The sequence below is a fragment of the Hippocampus comes genome, unplaced genomic scaffold (genome assembly GCF_001891065.2).
Source record: "Hippocampus comes isolate QL1 unplaced genomic scaffold, H_comes_QL1_v1.1 scaffold429, whole genome shotgun sequence".
NCBI lineage: Eukaryota > Metazoa > Chordata > Actinopteri > Syngnathiformes > Syngnathidae > Hippocampus > Hippocampus comes.
Genome location: NW_017808402.1, coordinates 155,127 through 168,326, shown reverse-complemented (window position 1 = coordinate 168,326; position 13,200 = coordinate 155,127). Strand labels below are relative to the sequence as shown.

Here is a 13,200-nt window from a genome sequence, read left to right as displayed (position 1 = left end):
AACATGCAAACGCCACACAGGAAGGCCGGAGTCAGAATCGAACGACGCACCTCTGCACGGTAAGGCGAACATGCTAGCTAGTCGACCATGGCGCCACAGATCAACTTAAATTGACAGAGAAACAACAACAACAACAACAACATAATAATAATAATAATACCTACCTACGAACCCCTCGACTTACATTAATAACAACAACAACAACACCCGATCTCGCATTTGATCGAGAAAACATTCACTTCTCATCACAAAACTGCCATGAAAAAGTCCAAAAGCATTTAAGTCACAACTGCTCACAGTACTCATTTTAAATTTAGTTTAATCATTGTATTATATTTTTCCTAAATCTAGTATTGCTCTGAAGGGACTAAAATGGAGACCGATAGGAACGATTCCCTGACATCATTTATGAGGCAATGTTTTTCAATTGTATTGGGACAAAAGATTATCCAGTTTGCAGGAAAAAGAAAATTCACTCTGAATTGTTCTAAACATTCTTATAAAAGCTCACATATGTGGTCTTAGATTAATCGAAGTCTCATATTATTATGAGTTATTTTTATCGGTATTTATCTATAGATGCCACAAGTTCCTCAACTCAATTATCCATAGTTCGTTGGGATCATGATGCCACAAGATGGCGCCCAAGCGCTACTGCTATACTGTATTACAGGACTTCATCATGTGGAATACTTGTATTCATTTTTTTTAAACTCTTGTTATTATTACACGGAATGCCAAACCTTTTTCCATTATATTTGAATGAAACATTTTATTATGTCGCACGGTGATCTGTCACGTGGTGGATTGAGCCGATGAGGTAACTAGATGTGGACACGTGTTGTTGGAAATCCTAAGAAGCAAATACTTTTTGATTTTCCACAATCGCTTGTTTCATCGGAACAAAATAATAGTCACTCAGCTTTACCGTGCGAACGTCTCGGTTCTCGACCAAAAATTTCGAGTTTTTTATACCTCGGATGACAACAAACTGAGCGCACTTGAATGCACCGCTGGACTCCTCTCGCCTTCCTTACACGAGGTAGTGACGCTTCCTCGTGTCGCTTTCCATTGTGAGCGGACGTGTTCAATAAAAACGTTTTTTTTTTTTTTTAAAGAGCGCGGTTTCGGTTTTCGAACAGCCTTCTGGAACGGATTATGGACGAAAACCGAGGTTTGACTGTAATAACCCACTGTCGTATCTTACCCTGTCAAGAACCACCAAAATGTCTCCAAATTTTCGTTGAGAAAAATACTGATGAATAAACCATTTGCAACTACCGGTGGTTAGTATCTGTAAGCTTTTCAAAAACAATATGTCTAGTTACAAAACTAATTTCAGTTGATTTTATTCCCCCCCTGTAGAGCTCAAAATAAACGCAGTATCTTCCTGTACCAACCAACCAACCAAGCAAGCAGGCAGACTTCGGACCAGTGCTCCTCGGGAGCTGTCCCAGTGATAGTGGGGACATGAGGTCATGAGGAATACACTCCCAAACCCGGTGAAAGTAAGTTTCTCAGCTTGTTTGTGACATTTACGGACGGAACTGTGTGTACACGTTGAATCGATAAAAATACCTGCTCTTTTCTAAAGTGATTTCTTCTTTCTCCATCTTTGTCCAATTTTAAGGGTCAGATTGTGTCGAAATGTGCCAAGAGCAATGTTCATCTGAGCTTCAACAAAAACAACTGATTTCATGCATTCCAACAAGTGAGTTGAAGTGACATGATAACGCTCCACCCTGAAAGGTAGGTTTTCATTGAACTCCATTTCGTTTCAAAACAAAACGTGAGGTGTCTTGACTTACAATTTGATTTCGTCTCTTGAAACCCATTCTATTTCCAAATTGCAGACTACCTTTATAATGGTTTATCAGATTATGTTTCACGAGTGTCTAATTAACAATGAACTCGTTCATAACATTATCAGTCCGCCAATCATTGCAGTTTATGACATATTGTGTCTTTGACATTTTGTGATTCTATTACTCACTGTGTGAGTAGGCTAAAGAGAGATTATATTTATCAAGAGAAGCCTTGTCTGTCTATTTTACCTCATGATGCTTCTTGAATATATTAGCTTCCACAAAACAGGTGGGTATGGAATACTGTTTTTAGATTTAGCTTGTCACTAAAATGCCTATCGAACAATGTCCTCGATTTTTTGGGGGGAGAAAATGTTTGTGCGTGCGTGCGTGAAGTGAAACAAATGCGTAGTTTGGTTATTCTCAGCATTGGAGACTGCTGAGTTCTTCAGCTTAAGCACATGAAATCATCAATGCACTTTTAAATTAAATGGGGAAAAAATGTCATTTTCATAGCTGGGTCACTGTCGAAAATGTGACCTAATAATGCCGTATTAAGGTAACAAATACAAAGGGACAATTTTTTTCCACTTATTGATAAGAAATATTTTATTTCATTTTTAGGTCGTACAAGCAATAGTGTTCACACACAACCGTATGACCACCCAAAAAAGCAAAACAAAACAAAAACCTGAAATAGGTGAAAGTTGGTGCCCACCTGGTGGCGCTGTTGACATGTTTGCAGCAGCATACAAACAGATGACATTTCCATCAGCTCATTTGGAATTAGTCTGCTCTCATATGGAGGACAAAAATACAACCGAGTGGTTTTAAGGCACAAGAAGCAAAACATAAAATCACACATTTGCCGACGTACCGTCATCATCATCATCAGTGCTGATTTCAAGCCAAGAGTGATCATTTTTATCTTGAAACTGCACAGCCAAGTAAATATCAAGGTTCTTATCATATCAACACTTTAACGTCCACGTTATTCTGTGGAATGCGTCAAGTCAATATTTTCCAGAACAGCGGCTGGAGCTTGAAGAATAATGTCGTTTCACTTCACTGATCAGAATACAAGCCAAACTCGGTAAAGGCACTTGATACTTTTTGTTCAATTGTGTGACCCAAATGCAAATGGTTACAGATAAGGCACCACACTGCAGATTGCGTTCCGCTTTTTCTTTGACTAATTATCTGCGGGAAATTGGTTGAATCGTTTTAACAAAGAGTGATGTTCAATCTGTTGTCACCATTGAAGCTCTTTTTGCCACATACTGTAAACATTGCCCCTGTTATTAGCTATTCTGTTAACGGGGACCTCATATAGAAAATGTACTTTTGATTGTTGGTAAACTAACAGTTGGGCCTCTTCACTACCCGCCCAGCCAGGTACGAAATGAAAAAGCACCGTCTTGTCAAACTTGTGCTGTTCTTCACTTCTGCCTGCTGTTACGTAACTGTCGTTAAAATAATCCAGCGGTAGCGCTGGACAAGCGCCGTTCATTTGCAGTCTGGACACAGAGCAGAGCCGCACCGAGTTTTGCTGGGCACACAGATTCACATCGACTGCTTGATGAGGTTTTCGATGCGGCGGGGCCGTATTTACGGTAAAGTGACAAAGTGTAATTCGGTGATGACGTGCTGCCTCCACAAGGGAAAACGGAACCTGTGCCGTCTTGTTGAGAGAAGAATAAAGACCGACAGTCCTTTAAAGTCCAAATTGAGGATTCCCGTTCGTGCCCACGCGTGATTTTTAAATGCGACCAGGTACCTCATAAAGTGGCCAGCGTCTTTTGCTCCAATTTTAGATCATGGCTGAGCACATAATAGAGGCTCATCACGTAACAAGAAAAAGTAGGAAGCTAGACATCGAAAAAAGATCTTCCTCTTTTCACAGACATTCATCGCATGGCGCAGGAGTACCCCGTGCCATCATCTCCCTTCAAACATTCTGATTTTGTGTTTGTCTGCCAAAAGACGCGTGACGTTATATTCAAAATCTCCATCGTGGACTCCGGTGTCTCGGAAAGCGCCGGCCTCGAGGTTTTTCTCCCAGTAGTGGTGCCAGTCCCCGTGCTGGTCTGCGCCAAATCCAAACACGTTCACCTGCAATATGAAGCGCAAAAGTATGCGCAAATTGTTCCGCGATGAAAGTGGCATTCGCGTTACCTGGTCACATATGTGGAGAGCAAACAGCAAGCCGAGGAAGCCGGTGGAAGGATAACGTCCATGCCCCCCCCTTAGCCAAGACTCGTCGATGTACTTGAAAAATGCCGGGTTGTAAATCAACACCTTCAGAAGAGAGATAAGGCAACAATTATTGAGAGCAGAATAGAATTTATTCCGGTGGCGGTTTTCCCTTTATTGGAATTGCACCGTGGGGCCAATCCAAATCTCTCGACGATGCAGGTGTAACCTCATGAAGTGCTTGGCGTGTGTGCTTTCAGAATCACTGGTCTCGTCTAAACCGCGAGTCCACCCCGCTGCCTTCAAATAAACTTATTTCATTTGGAATAAAATCCGACACAAAATACACACACAAAACGATGTTTGCATTGAACATTTGAAACACCTCGGTAGTAATCGTCAACCAATTAGTTGCCCATCTCCTCGTTTACATATTCTTTACCCCTATACTCTACTGTAGTGTGTGCTCATGCACAGTATTGAGAACTGCGGATGGATATTGCTGCGTTGCCGTATAACTGCAGACAAATTAAATACTTGATTCAAAACCCCCCAAAAAATGAAAGGGAAATCAAATGACCTTATCCTTGTTTGCCTTAATCCTGGACTTCACAGGAATGTAAGTGCTGCGTGTTAGGGAAGAGACAAAACAAAGAGCAGGTTAGTGTGTTTTGTCATTACCTGGACAACAGCCATCAATGACATTTTACAGCCCGTTTCTGCCATCCGTTATGCAGTAGTCTACAGATGCCTTCCATCTCATTTAAGTGATGATGGCCCGGTGTCACCGTTGTTACGCCTGCTCGAACAAAGCTGATTAAATGCAACGGGAGGACGTTTCAAATTCACGTGCGCTTGGATTATATTGGACAATGTTTGCATCATTTTTCATGTGCGCGTCACTGCGACCGAACTGCAAACCTCAGCGTAAAAACGGGAGATAAGGCGTGCGAAAGCGCAGCGGGGCTTGGACAGCATTCACGAGCTGGTCCACTTCATTGGCATACCAATGAGGGAGATGGGATGTCGTGGTTATGATCATTAATATGGTAAACAGGAAAATGGACTTTGTGGGAGTTACATTAAAAAAAAAAGTATGGGCAACGGTTGCACACATTAAAATCATGATCCGCAAACAAGAATATTGTACAAAATCATAGTCATTTTGGTAAAACATGATTTTAATTAATGCATGTATCCAATATCCAAACTGTTTTCTTATGTAAATCTAACAGACTTTTTTTTTTTCAGTGTATGCAATCCAGACCCCCCCCCCCCAAAAAAAAATCAAGCCAAGTGTATTGTTTTAAAAATAAGGTTATGCAGCTACAGAATTCTTTTGTAAAATTATTATTTCATGTGCTGTCATGCTTTTGGCGGTAGCTATAAAACAAATACAGTGGTGCATTGAGATATGAGTGACCCAGCTTGTTTGTGATGCGATTTTTGCTTTGACTTGATGAGTGGCAATTTGGCTGTTATAATTCGGAAATATTCTTAAAAAAAAAAAGAAGAGAGATACTGTTGATTGCAACTCCTAGTTGAAGTTCACATGATGTATTTCAAACAACCACATAGCTTCCTCTATATTAATGCTAATACACAATAGGAAATTCCATAAACAGAAACAATTTGCATCGTTGCAACTGGCGGAGTTAAGGATATCCTAACACAAGCAGAGAAAAAACGCATGTATACCGAAAGTATAACAAATTGCTCACAGACATATATTATTTATCCTCTGAGAAAAACAACTAATATTACTGCCGCACTGAGAGGCTGAGAGAGGAGCTGAGTTTCCAAAACAGTATATCCCAATATGTCTTATGTATATATCTTATACTTCCCGTAGGAGGCACCCAAGAACGAGCAGCACAAATACGCGCCGAAGGACAAACTTTGATTAAAAAAATCTTGTTCATTCTTGTTAATGATTCTTAATAGGATGGAAGCTGTATAGTTTGTGTACATTCCCAAATCTCAATTTGCTCAACTTCAGGACAGCCATCTTGAGACGGAGAGTGCACTTTAAACACACACGCACACACACAATTCCACCTTATACGGTGCAGTCTTTTGGCTTGTAAAATGACATTTAATGATGCAGAATGATTACTCGGGCAGCAACTGCACTTTTATGAGACACATTTGTCTGGGTTTACCTCTGGTGCCAAGTTATGGGCAGAAGTATACATTTATCTTGTTTTTTTTTTTTTTTGGTTTTACTATCAGGAAGGTTCAGTCATTAAACCAGCGGCCATTGAGGATTTATCAGGCGGGGGAGGAATTTATTGGAGGATTACTCTTGCTTTCAACGTAATAAATGCCAATAGTTTATATTTTAAAGTTGTTCCACCTTCAATGAGTGTTTAAGGCCCCGCAAACTACAATTTGTGTGAACCAAAAAAAAAGAAATCACATGATCATCATGATTGTTTCTTAATACCGAAATATTGATGAGCGTCGATTGAATAAGTTGCGCATACTTTTTAATGGTGCCTGTGGTCAGGGCGCTGATGATCCACTGCAGGTCCAGAGTCTTGAAGGGGACGAGCACCAGACTGGTGGCATTGTCGAGATCCCTGGCGCTTTCCGGATACATGAAGTGATGCGTCGTCCTGGCGCCCACGTCTTCCTCGAACCCAGTCGTGGGCGCTTGGTTCATTCTGGAGCGTAAAAACAGAAAAGAAAAACGACCCGCGTGTGACTTGCCTACTTGGTTATTTTGAGAACAACGTAAGCGCTCCAATAGAAGCACAATGTGATCCCATTGTGGTGATTTCTGGCCTCCCAAACAGCAATTTAGAGCAACCCGATGTCCATTTGCAGCACAGCAACGCCGGGCTCCCTGCTCTTGCACCCAACAATACGCTCTCCTGCAGCAGAGGTCATGGCTGAGAATTTGGGAGGCGGTCGGATGCCGTTGGAGACAAATGATTAGGATGAATTGTCTCCACCCCGCCAGCCCCACCTCACCTCGGAGTAACATGGCCCGTCTTGTCCGCTGAGGTCTCGGCGATATCATTTTGCTCATTATACTCACTCTGCCGTCATTTTCCACCCAAAAATGTCAAACTCGCGTAACAGGTCCCCTTTGGCAAAAAGGCGACGACTTTCCATCCGCGGCGGAAAAGATAGATGGTTTGGTCTTGAGAAAATATTGCACAGCCGCTAAAATGCAGCCGCTGGCCAGAAAGCCGAGTCGAGAGTCACCACGACGAATGATTTGTGTCCCTTTGAACACATTTCCAAGACCTTGCTGCAGCATCTATGACAGTAAAATCACAGTCTCCATTCACACCTATTAGATGGTGGCAATCAAAACCGAGTATTTGGATCTTTGTTGACGGCGGCCGGGGCGCTGGTCGTCGCACCAGTTCAGGACGTGGGGATTTCGACTCGCACTTTTCCAGTTGAAAAAGTTCAATAATAATAACAAGAATATTAAGAATAGAAGAATAATACGTTCTATTAAATTCCACCCATCTTCTTACACTTGTCTGTGAATAACACATTACAATGAACAACATTTAAAGATGAATTAAACGTAAGTGCATTGTATCACTTGCGCCGGCCCCCACAAAGTCACTATTGTTACAAGTACCGGTAGTTAACATTTCAAGATGTTGAGTCTACTAAAGCGCTACGAAATATTTCAATCATATGTTTTTGGGACAATCTCAACCGATGTAAGTAACCTTGACATGTTTATTTTCCCAGAAATTTCTCACAGTAGCCTCAAATGTTGCGCTTGCGTTTGAAGTGCGGCGTGAGCTCACGCAACACGTAATCAGCAAGTCACACTTTCAAGGTCAGCGCTATTTCACTACTGTCTCATTTCACACGCTGACCGCCGCCGCCACTCCGTCTTCTTAAGGTTAAGTTCTCGAAATGTTTGCGCGCTTCTGGCTGACTAATCCCAGAGAGGAGCGTTTTTAGAGACATCAGACGCATAAAAGATTTCAGGGTTGAACAGAAAGGTTCTTTTTTGCTGGGCTCGTAAAGAATCTGCGCTTTTGTATCTTAATAATGGGGAAAAAAGACATCTCTGTAAATGCTGAGATGCAGAACAGTTCACGGCAGTACAAGGATCAACGGTGAAATGACGCACAAGGCAGCAATGATGTCACGACATTGCCGGAGGAGCACGTCACTGACTCAGCTGTGTTTCCCAAAATGTTGTTTGGAAATGCTTACGGACGGCCATATAACGCTACAGTTTGCCAAAAAGAATGTCACATGTATAGCATAATTATTGGCTCTGTGTGTGTGTGTGTGTGTGTGTACTGTATTATATCTTGCCTTTTGATGCCACAAGATGGCAGTAAAGCACTTTATTTCTATTTGACAGGGCTGAAGCGTTTTCCTCAATTCCACACGTTTGCTTGGCACCAAGATGCCGACAAAGCATCTTTTTTTAAGATCGGCTGGTGAGTTTAATCGTGAATAACAGGATAGGTTCACATCACAATAGAATGCAAATTGCTCGTGGTCGTTGACTGCAAACAAACAAATTCATCGTTGGAGCTTTTATTTGCTGAACGACTGTATGTATTGCATTGTTAGAAAGCGTATTGTGTGGCTGCTGTGACCTTTTGGCTCCTTTCCCCAACCAAGCATGACTGCAAATATCATGCTGGGCTGAATTAAAAAGAGCGGAGAATATATTTCCAGCGCCATGCAGCAAGGCGCTGCACTAATGGCTGGGTAGAGAACGTGCGTCTCGGTGGCGGTGGCGGTGGCGTTTAATTGAACGGGCAAGACAATGGCGTCGCGCTGTCACAACGGCGGCTGGGCCGGACGATAAGCAGTAATGCCGTTTAGTCGTGACATTGTGCTGCAGCGGCCATGTTTGGGAAGAAAAAAAGCAAGTGCAAGTGCAAGTTTTACTACCCGCAGGATTTATATCGCCTCTAATAGTTCATTGGTTTGATTTGAAGTCGCCCAATGTGTATTACTAGACCTCCATATATTTGTTTTGAAATGCAAGCCTCTTGTGCTTCCACTGGGACACTTTTTCACTTTTTCATCAGTTCTTTTGGTACATTTCTCAGATCTGGATTGGATTTCTCAAAATGGCTAGTTCAATTTTCACATCATTGTATGACTCGTGCGCATTGAAAAAAAAAAAACTGTTTCTCGTTCCTTGGAATAAGTTGCTTGAAAAAATCTCTTGCGTGTAGATCTAAGAAATCTCTTGGCTTGTTTTACCTTATAATGAAATGACTGGCGTCGATGAGGCGTCCGTACTGGGATCCCTTCAGGTTCCCAGAGTTCCCCACCACGGAGCAGGTCCGGCAGCGGTTCGGCCCGGCGTCTGCGTAGAGCACGTCGTCGGGAATGAGTTGAAAAAGCTCCTCCACCACCTCGCTGAAGTTTGCCGGGCGCTTCTCCAACTGTAGCGACTGGTGGGGGGGGCACAAAAAGCGGCTTCAGAGTATGCACTTTGCTGCGGGCTAAATTTAAGTGGGAGCGATTGAACAAGGGCAAAGGAGCTTCAGGAGGCCAACACATTACTGACACGTCCTCAGGTGGGAGCTTTTGGCCCGCTCGTCTCCGGTGGCTTTCAACTCGCTGAGACAGCAGATAAAAGAAATGCGGCCGGCAGCGTGTGCGCGCGCCCCGCCATTTGTGCCGAGCAGGCTGGAAATGGAAAGGATGAGACTTTTCCACACGACGGCTCATTCGGAGCCCACCGGAATTTATTTTCGACCGACGTCCGTGAAACACTCTACGCGTTCTGATGAGGTGACCGCTGGATTGAAATGGCTTTCGATCACAAGACCTTCACGGCCATATTGCCGAAAAAGCCGCACGGCGCCCAGCAAGATTTGCGCGGATGCGCACAACGTGGTGCAGAGACCCGCCTCGGAGTCGACTACAAATCGAATAAGCCCCAAATAACGGAACTCGTTTCCGACATGCCACGTCCGGTTTAATTCATCGGAGACTCCGTTTACGTTTTCCGGCGGCTGCTGCCGTTTTGCTCGGCAGCGCGGTTCATACGGGCTTGCGACATAACTGTGGGCACAGCGGCGATTAGCGGAGCAAAGCACGATTGGAGGAAATAGGCCGACTTGCGTTCTGTGCAGCTTTTTGACTTGTATTCTAAATAAAATGAGCTGAGACTCACGCAAAGGTCACACCCTTTGACATCACTGCCAGTCAACTGTTGACACGCGGAACATTTGCTTCATGGGGCCTTGTCTGAGAAGCATTTGCTCAAATCACTTGTGATAAGAGGCAACCCTGCGCTCCCCCCCCCGGCCTCTAATTGGACACGGTGTGAGGTGAATGCGGGATAGGAGGGAGATTCGCTCGGCTGCCTTCTCTACAAACGTGGTCGGGTGGTTGCATGTGGCGAGCTAAATTTGGTGCAGGCAATTTATCGGGAAGCACCATCCTCGCAAAAAAACAAATTCCGGTTCATCAGTGACGATCCGAGCTCGATTGGCGCACTTGTGCGAGACGCCCCGTTGTCTTCCCCCCATCGCGGCCCACCCAGAGCGAAGGAAAAACATACCGCAGCTCCTACGCCACCCCGTGTGGCCGCCACTCCCCACGACCTTAATGAGGACAAGCGCTCCAAAACGCCAAGGGATGAAAATCGGCCCCGGGTACCTGCCACCATTTCAAGGTTTCGTCGGAGAGCGCGCTGTTGTCCCTGGCCATGAGCGGGTGAACGGACCGGTTGAAGCGCTCCGCGAACCAGGGGTCGTCCTCCGCCTCGGTCAGGCACCGCCGACAGGCGCACGGGGCCTCGGTGGAGGCGACCAAGCGCAAGGCGTACTTGTAGCCGGAGGGCTCTCGCAAGGCGTAGCTGAAGAACAACGTGGTGCATGTCACGATGCACAACAGCAGCGCCAAAGTTTTCAACTTCATGCGGAACCTTGAGCGCGCCCAAGATAAAAATCGCATCGGAATCATTTGAACTTGCGCAAGTTGTTTGGAAAGAAGCGCTTCCGTCCTCGGCCGCGACACGTCCGTCCTCCCGCTTCTTGATTTTCACATCTTTGCTTTGCCCGACGTCTTTTATCACATCCTGCTGCTCCCTGCTTGATATCGTCCGGGCCGGCTAATGAGGTTCATGCGGCTCGCCTCGCTCCCACGTTGACGCAACGAGGTCGGCGGCCGACGGCTCATCCGTTCAGTTAATCATCTACCTAAAATGCAAACAGAAGGACATTTTAGTTTCCGCTTACTTGCAGGATCGTCTTAATAGCGTGAGTACCAAATATAAAGCTTCTACACAAAATAAACCGCAACAACATGAAAACGAAGAACAAATACCATTCGTTTCAAGAGCAGGACAAAATGCAATCAAGCTTCCGACGGAATTTTCATGAATGCGATGAAAATGACCTCGGTGCTCTTGGCAAGGCAGGCCTGAGAATGGCAGAAATTCACAGAAAGCGGTTTTGGGTTCCGTTGGATTACCCGATGGGTAACCACGGTAACTCATTTGGGGTTCCGTAAACGTTCATCGTGGGAACCCATTTTGACTGATATTCATAATCAAGAATTCTGATACTCAACATTTAAAGGGTACCAGTAAATGTTTGAAAAGTAGGCATGAACAATGAACATCATTACATCAGCAGCTGTGTACTCCAAGTTTATTCAAGAAAAGAAATATGTTGTTTCACACTTTTATTGTACTCGTGACATCATGAATACAGCATACCACAAAACAAAAAAACAAAAAACAACTTTTTTTCCCTCAGTCTCACACTGCAAAGATGAATTTAGTGTGAAATACTCTGGCCATCAGAAACACACACGTGTACACAATCCTTCAGTCCTGGCTATGTAGCATGGGCCACAAGTAAACCTGACACTGTTAACATGATTTATTTGTCTGCGTACTATTTGTGTAAATAAACATAATATCAATGGCTATTCTCCCCCTTTATGAATACAGAAGCATGTATTAGGAATTGAATGATTCAAATCATGTGATGAATCTTTTCAAAAATGACCTCATGACAATATATCGACTTTCTAGTATTGGTATGGCTCGACGTGCTCTTTGCAAACCCGACGACGACGCTGTGTCGCGTACGATCAATTAGAGCAAAGTGATGGCTAGAAACACTCAACCTGCCCTTTTTGTCTTAACAAGCCCCCCTCCACCCCCTTCCTCATAGGGAAGATTTGTAGCAAAGTACATCACGGCACGAGAGAGCCTCCTGGTCTTTCTTGATTAGAAATTGATCGGGTCATTCAAACGGTAACCCCTGGAGGGAAGCAAAGAGGATTGACTTCAGAGGCCACCGCCGCCAGGGCACAGCGGGCCCGTCGCTTTCCCAATCAAAGCAGGAAGCGGGCAGGCGCTTATTATCAGCGGGAAGGACACGAGGCCATGCACGGAACGCGCCAGCGTTTGCTACGTGGCGGCAGACACCGACCGCTTGGGTTATTGGCGACTTGAGCAGTTTGCTGAATCCAAATAAGCAACATTTACAGCAACAAAGATGCAATTCGGCAAGGCTTATCGGAAGCGTACGACTCCATTTTTATCCAATGAAATTCTTTTTCAAATGACGACATTGTCAAAGTCATGCGGGTAGAGGTTTTGACGAAACCTTGATAACATTTGCCTATTTGCTATTTTTGTTCGGGAAAAACACAAAATGGAGGTGCGATCGAAGCGCTGCATTTTCGAAAGAATGACGTTTCCGTTTTGGCTTCAGTTCAGTGGCCAATGCCCCGCCCCTCGTGGAGTGCTCGGCCACCTGGGGGCGGTATCATCCAGACGCTCTTCTTCAAGAAAGTACAGACACGTTTGTCATTCTTTGAGCAGTGTAAAGAATATGACTGAAGCGGGCCCCCTTTTTTCCCCACCGCTTATCCTGTTCAGACGCTCGTTATCAGCAGCAAGGACATCAGGCGTTGCACAAGAAGGCACCGCTTGCTGCTCCAAGTCACAGCGGACTGCAGATTTGCCAAATTCAAACCGAGTTGGGTTATTGTCTACCGGGGGGAGCTTTGACAACCTGGGGACGCTCCAATGAACACAGCTGCTTCTTCCCATAAACGAGGCTGTTGTTCGACTCGGAGCACTTTGAAGCGCAACCTTCCCCAGCCCAGCCCCGATATCTCGAGTATTCTCTGACAGCCGGCGACATCCCTTCTGGGTCGCCTGACTTTGGCTGACAAAAGGATTGCGGGCTTACGCTGATCACTTTGCCAAACGGAGACG

The 13,200-nt window shown here is 44.6% G+C and overlaps 1 protein-coding gene across 1 annotated transcript in view; it reads right to left on the bottom strand.

Moving 5' to 3' along the window:
• Positions 1-2,396: 2,396 nt before the first annotated feature.
• LOC109508289 (CMP-N-acetylneuraminate-beta-galactosamide-alpha-2,3-sialyltransferase 1-like) overlaps positions 2,397-13,200 on the bottom strand; it is an 11,194-nt gene continuing 390 nt past the window's right edge. Inside the window, exons 2-7 of the mRNA XM_019858184.1 lie at positions 10,620-11,161; positions 9,210-9,403; positions 6,485-6,664; positions 4,579-4,624; positions 3,981-4,103; positions 2,397-3,917 (exon numbers count right to left, since the gene is read on the bottom strand). Of these exons, the coding sequence (XP_019713743.1) occupies positions 3,744-3,917; positions 3,981-4,103; positions 4,579-4,624; positions 6,485-6,664; positions 9,210-9,403; positions 10,620-10,925 (1,023 nt within the window). The 5' untranslated portion in view covers positions 10,926-11,161 and the 3' untranslated portion in view covers positions 2,397-3,743. The remainder of the gene's footprint in view (positions 3,918-3,980; positions 4,104-4,578; positions 4,625-6,484; positions 6,665-9,209; positions 9,404-10,619; positions 11,162-13,200) is intronic.